Source organism: Notolepis coatsorum, assembly GCF_963971535.1.
Source record: "Notolepis coatsorum genome assembly, chromosome: 5".
NCBI classification, from domain to species: domain Eukaryota; kingdom Metazoa; phylum Chordata; class Actinopteri; order Aulopiformes; family Paralepididae; genus Notolepis; species Notolepis coatsorum.
The window spans coordinates 12,111,449-12,118,579 of NC_140169.1; the positions used below are offsets into that span (position 1 = coordinate 12,111,449).

At 43.7% G+C, this 7,131-nt stretch overlaps 1 protein-coding gene across 1 annotated transcript; it reads left to right on the top strand.

The window, feature by feature from the left end:
• Window positions 1–3,341: 3,341 nt before the first annotated feature.
• LOC311229267 (uncharacterized protein) lies at window positions 3,342–4,729 on the top strand (the record flags this gene model as incomplete). The annotated part of the gene is made up of 3 exons (XM_084315332.1): window positions 3,342–3,503; window positions 3,689–3,804; window positions 3,923–4,729. The coding sequence occupies exons 1-3, from the start codon at window positions 3,374–3,376 to the stop codon at window positions 4,727–4,729; spliced, it is 1,053 nt and encodes a 350-aa protein (XP_084171458.1). The 5' UTR covers window positions 3,342–3,373.
• Window positions 4,730–7,131: the final 2,402 nt, after the last annotated feature.

Genomic DNA, 7,131 nt, shown 5'->3' on the forward strand with positions numbered 1-7,131 from the left:
CGAGTAAGAGCATATGTATGTATTGTATTGTATTGCAAGTATTATGTATATATCTCATAAACTACATCTATATTGATTCAAATATTGGAATGTATAATCCTGTGATTTATTGTGGATATTTACTGTTAATACTTGTGTGTCTAGTTTTATGTCATGTCAAAAAAATAATAAAAAAAAAATTGGATCGGTAGCTTAAAAGAGGGGGGGAAGGGGGTGGGCTACTTGGGAGCAGGGCCACGTCTATATTAAAGGCAGCCCAAGAGTGCTTCCGCATTGGCGTTTTGCGCTCTGATTGGCCGAGCGTGCGCATGCGCATGAGCCGCGACGCGCTCCTCTAGCCAGGAATCGAAACTCCGTTTAAGCTCCAGAGAGCGAGGCTGAAAATCCACAGTTCTTACCCCACTGATGGTAGCCGAATCCCGGATTCGAGTTTTCTGATGAATACCCCAAAAATATGGAGGTCCCGAACGCAATTAAGTATTGATTACGCCGTAACGAATCATTAAAAAAATATACCGTTAACTGGAGTATGTTGTTTCTTTACATATATGTTGGATTAGAGAATTGGTAAGCGACGGGCAGATTAGACACATAGCCATAATTTAAAACATAGATTAGGCAATGGCGGCTACGTGGCGTAGTGGGCAAGGCGCTCGCCATGAATGACGGAGACGCTGGGCTTGCCTGTTCGAGCCCAGCGCTCCACATTGCTTTCAGTTTAGCTGGTCGTTCATACTAATACACATTGGCCGTATTAGGGGGTGGGAAACTGATGGGTGGGGATCGGGCGTTGTGGACAGCGACTCCTACAGGTCGGTTGGTGCGCCTGCGCAGTAGAATCAGGAAGTGTCTGGGGCAGCGTGAGCCTCCCACGCGTTACTCCTCGCCACTGAGAGATCGAGCTGCGCAGGTGAAAAGATGCGACTGCTGTTACCTCAAGTACCGGAGGGGACTTGTGCTATGTATGACTTAGTCCACATTGCAGCCGGCTTGTGGGAGGCAAGAAACAGCGTTCGTGACAGGGGAGGGTTGAATTGGATGATACCAAATTGGGATGGGAGAAAATATAGAAAATGGGAGAAAAAGTGGATCAAAATAAAAAAAAACATAGATTAGGAAATATTAACGCTAACATTGAAGTGGATGATGGGCATTCAAGGGGGTAAAAAGGAAAACACGGCCGGCTCTGAAAGTGTTAAAAACAATTCCATTTTTTAATTCCTCCAAATCTCCACTTGTGTTTACTCTGGCTGGCTTGCTCCAAGCCCTCACTGACATAGCTATGCTCAGTGCTCACGGAGCTCTCATGCTGTTGATAGTGTAATGGGAAATATTAAAGGACAAAACGATGAGCCGTTTACATTAATCATTCTGAGTCATTATTAATAATAGAAAAGTTTATTTCACCGTGGCCACAATGAAAGTTCAGTTTACAGTCAGAGACACATGTTCACACAGTAGCATCTGGCCATAAAATGACCCAGAACGCTGTTCACACGTATGTTAAATACACAGTTGTCAGTCATAACATAATATCAGATATGATGATGAAGGTAAACAAAAATGGTTCTGAGTCACTGGGAGCAACAACAACTTTGTTATGACTGGGGGGATGTCACAGTGTTCTTAAAGAGACATACACACATGCAGTCAACCTGGTCATACTGAGAGTCAAGCTGTATAACATGATATCTCAACACAGATCTATAAGAACATGATATACCAGACCTGGAAAGTGACTTTGATTGGCAAGAAGCATGGGCAAATGTCCGTCTTACATCAAGGAACCCGGACCATCAACAAATCAATCTTAACTATATTCACAGGACATACTTGACTCCTATAAGACTGAACAGAATGGGTCTTAAACAAGACTCAAAATGCTCCCAATGTACAAATGGAGACGAAGGGACATTTATGCACATGTATTGGGACTGCCCACCAGTTAAGGCATTCTGGAAAGATGTGACCCATCAATTATCAAAACTCGTATCTTGGAATATACCAGTACACCCCTCTGTATTACTATTGAATGATGTTTTTGAGTTTGCAGTAAATCCACAGCTAAAGAGATTGGTTTTATCGGGTATCACAGTAGCTAAAAAACTGATCGCATCACGCTGGTTTCAACCGGAAAAAATTTGCCGGAAGGTTTGGTTTCTTACATATCTCGATGTGGTTTATCAAGAAATATCTACAGCAAGAATTCTGGGTCTCAACGAATCCAAAATGTCAATGTGGTTAGAAGTGGTGGAGAGAATAAAAGCTAGCTTATAATGGTAGTGTCTGGTTAGGAGTGAGGGATAATGGAGGTACTATCCAAGGAGGGGTCCGGGAGGGGGGGGTTCGAGCTGGAGCATATGTGTGTAGGGTTTTAGAAAATAGGTATTAGGGGTATATCCTGTATAATGCCCGCTCTTAACTGGGAGATATTTTGCATCTTATAAGTTCCTTGCAAGCCACACTGTGCGACACAAATTGAATAATCTTGGGTACGACCATCAATCTGATGCATGTACACTGTGCGATGAGAGTCGTAGGCTACGACGCAGACTACGTAGCGTCATAATAAAGCGTAGCATCATCATAAAGCGTTATCCTGTGTGTCATCAGTGTGCGTCAACCTGACGAGTTGTAAACAAGACGGTCGTGATACGAAGAAGAAGCAGACTGTGAACATGCCAATGTCCAGGAAGCGAACACTTGCCATAGTGGCTTTTATGTGCCTAGAGAGGCCGGCTATATTTAAAAAAAAGAGAAAGAGAACAAAGTCGTGGCTAGGGAAAAAAGGCCAACTGGGAATGCCAGTCCTGCAAATGGAACTTAAGGTAAGTAACGTTATTAACGTCAGCATGCTAACGCTACATGTGTCGTAGCCTCCTAATGAATGTTGAGCTTGTTATCACTGCTAGCTTGTGTTGTTCCCAATGCACTCATTAATGTCTGCCTGTTGTACTTCTAGATACTAACGTCAGCATGCTAACGCTACATGTGTCGTACCCTCCTAATGAATGTTGAGCTTGTTATCACTGCTAGCTTGTGTTGTTCCCAATGCACTCATTAATGTCTGCCTGTTGTACTTCTAGATACTAACGTCAGCATGCTAACGCTACATGTGTCGTACCCTCCTAATGAATGTTGAGCTTGTTATCACTGCTAGCTTGTGTTGTTCCCAATGCACTCATTAATGTCTGCCTGTTGTACTTCTAGATACTAACGTCAGCATGCTAACGCTACATGTGTCGTACCCTCCTAATGAATGTTGAGCTTGTTTACCTCACTGCTAGCTTGTGTTGTTCTCAATGCACTCATTAAAGTCTGCCTGTTGTACTTCTAGACAGATGATCGAAGTGGATTCAGAAGTCTACTCCGCATGGATGTGGAACAGTTCGATCATCTGCTACAGCTGGTGGCTCCTTATATCTCCAAAGCAGACACCCAGATGAGGAGAGCGATCACTGCCAGAGAGAGACTGTCCATCACACTGCGATACTTAGCAACAGGTAATAATCAGGGGTTGTAGTGGAGGGTAAACCCAAGTGAACTCAGGCTACAGTGTATCCGCGGTGACCAGAATGTAACTATAGAATGTGTCAGTCTAATAGTTCTGATATGCTGCAGTTTGGCACATTTATTTGTCGACGCGCATACATAAATGATATTCTACAATCATTCTCCATGCTGACAGGAGAGTCGTTCACTTCCCTGAGCTTCCAGTACCGTATTGGACAGAGCACTGTTGGTGTGATTGTCAAGGAGACATGCAAGGTGTTGCACCAGGTCCTGAAGAAGGATCACCTGACGGTAAGATCCATTTAGAAGCAGCTAGAATGTAACATATGGGACAATCATACCTAGATCAGATAAATATTGATAGATTCATGTCACTGTTCTGATGCAGTCTGTCTGTCTGTTTGTGTAGACACCGACTACAGAGGCTGAGTGGAGAGCAGTGGCCAGTGGCTTCCAGGAGAATTGGCAATTCCCTCACTGTCTCGGAGCCATAGATGGAAAACACATCACCATCCGCCCACCAGGCAACAGTGGGAGCACCTTCAGGAACTACAAGTCTCGTTTCTCTGTGGTCCTGATGGCTGTTGTAGACGCCAATTATCGTTTCCTCTATGCGAATATTGGAACCCAGGGCAGAGTGTCTGATGGAGGTGTTTATGCCCACTGTGACCTGAAAAAGGCATTGGACAGCAACCAGTTAAATGTCCCGCCAGCCCAAAGTCTGCCAGGTACAGATGTAGTCACCCCTTTCATGTTCATTGCAGACAAGGCTTTTCCGCTCCACACACACCTGATGAAGCCATACCCCTTCAGACAGCTTGACCATGACCAGCGTGTCTACAACTACAGACTGTCAAGAGCGAGGCGTGTTGTAGAGAATGCGTTTGGCATACTTGCCAACAAATGGCGAGTCTTTCTCACCATCATTCCCCTAGAACCAGATACAGTGTCCCAGATAACCCTGGCTGCTCTCTCCCTGCACAACTACCTACGAGCCCAGGCCACAGACACCTACATCCCCCCTGCTCTGGTCGACACGGAGGATGAGGACCACCACATCATCCCTGGGAGCTGGCGCAGTGATGCCGCCCTGGCATCAGTGCCTGCTAGCAGGGATCGGAATGCCAACAGAACTGCAAAGGAGCAGCGCGACACACTGAAACAATACTTTGTCTCACCATCAGGTTCTGTGCATTGGCAGGAAGACATGTTGTAATGTCCTTTTGTACTTTTTTGGTTATAAAGATGGTGTTTGAACACTAGGCCTATACACCATAGCCTAACTGTTGGGCCTAAAATCATTATACATGTCCTAAAAGAAAATAACATATGCCTAGGCCTACTTGTAGGGCCTATCGAGTTCAAATGTAGGCCTACATGTTAAGCTACGTAAATATCCACACGTTAAATACGATAACCATATAGGTAGGCCTACAGGCTAACCTTGTTATTCTGTTTTATTTAAAGGCACATAGGGACATGCATGACATACAGGTATATAGTACTGTTACATTTGTGACATATACGATATGCAAATATACACTGTTGATGATATGATATAATGTTAATAGACTAGTGTCTCATTCTCCGTTGCTACTTTACTGTTTGTTGGATACCATTCCCCCACATAGAGACGAATGTTGGTTTTTGCCTCTACACTATATATAATATAATAATTATCTCCTATCAGGTTGGTTCTGTCCACCTGTCTCTCTGTCGGCAGCTAACCTCACAAACTACAGGGCAGTTTTATGACAAGCATATAAGTTAATTAATTTCCATCATTGTCCATTGAAATGCATATTCAGTATGAAGTTACAGCTTTTGATTCAGGGCTGACCAGACGTGTGCACCAATCAAGGGGGGGGGGTCACCTCATCGCCCAGCCGAAGGGCATTGTCTCCGATTAGTACAACGTTGGGGAGAATTAAGAGGGGAGAATGCAAGGGAACAAACAACACACATAGAGTTAGAGTAAACAAAAACAACAGCTCACCAACAACAGGGACAGTGGTCACTAGCTTACTTGTAGATTTACTTGGATGGAAGTAAGACTGCTGGACCTTGACCCTGAAGTTCTACAAAATTGAAATATCAATCTAACACGGGTCATTGATAACCCCGATACAAGTGGTAATTAATCATTTTCTTTGTCTTTATTATAACTGCTTTATTATTCATTTCATTCTATTTCCTTGTTTGTCTGAGAAATGTAAATAAATGAAACTGGAATGGTTTATCAAAGTAATTATTTTTTTATTTGAATAGCAAGTGCTTCAAGATTAGCAAGTGCTTCAAGATATCAAAAAAATTAAGAAATTACAGTATTTCTATACAGTATATACAAATACAGTATATATACGCTCTGCTCCCCCTTTTGATCACAAAAAAAGAATGTAAGAAGGTGCTTCAAGATATCAATTTTTTTTTGAAATTACAGTATATGAACTTACTGTTCACTGCTCAACAGGGGCTAGAAAACTTCAAATAAAGTGCAAAGTATAAGGAAAATAAAACGTACTATAAAAAAAAAAAGATTCCTGAGGCAGGCAGCCACGAACCCCAACCACGGAGGACCCGGTGTCCGGCACCCCCGCGGGCCAAAGCATCACGCCTCTTTAATGCCTCGACCCGCAGAGACCCCGAACCACGGCCCCCCCCCAGTCAGAGCCCACGGCCGCCAGACCCAGAAAATATACATCATTAAAATTACAAGAAAAAAAAACAAGTGGACAATGGCACTACCACACTACCAGTTGTACTGATTATCAGAAATCATATTCAGCCTGCGTATCTGAATTTTCACTGAGCATCCCCATGTAGCTACTAGACGGTTGAGAACTGGGAGTGGGAGGAGGCTGGTGGTAGGGTTGAAAGGTTTGCGTTTGCCGCTGGTGTGGTGTGTTGTGTGGGAAGGTGCGATACATCGGCTGATTCGGCTGTGATGCAGGACCCTGCACCTGTTGACGTATTGACATGCTTCTGTCCTGAGATTCATAAATCATCCTCATGATGGACCGCCTTGCTCGCATTTTTTCAACAGGATCCGTTACGTGACGCATCTCACTGCCCACCTGTTTACCAAAAATTACATCTTCATCATCATCATCTCTGTTGTCTGAAACTACTTGCTTGAGGAGGTCAATCTTCTCTCTCTCAAGGTTCAGCCCTCTCTCCCATGGCTTGCTCCGGACCACTTTTGCCTGACCACCCGGTGTGGGTGTGGGTGCGGGTGTGGATGTACGGGTTGGTGGGTCCTGTGCTGATGATTCTGACACCGCTGATTCCCCAAGGTCATCACTCTCTGGATCTTGTTCAGCAGTGTCAGCACAGCTGTCCGTCACTGAATCATCTAGCTGGATGAAGGACATAGGATCAGAATAATCTTTATTGACCAAGTATACACACAATGATTATGCAGGTGACACCATTTGTGAACTGTAGGACACAGTACAAGGTGATAATTAAGCAATAAACCACGAGAGGCAGTGGGTTACAGGGTATTTTACAAAGGCTACTACAGTATATAGTTTGTAGATATATGGAAAATATAGTTTGGTATAAAATTCCAAATAGAATGGGTTACAGAGAAACGTTCATCCAGTTGATTTTAAACGT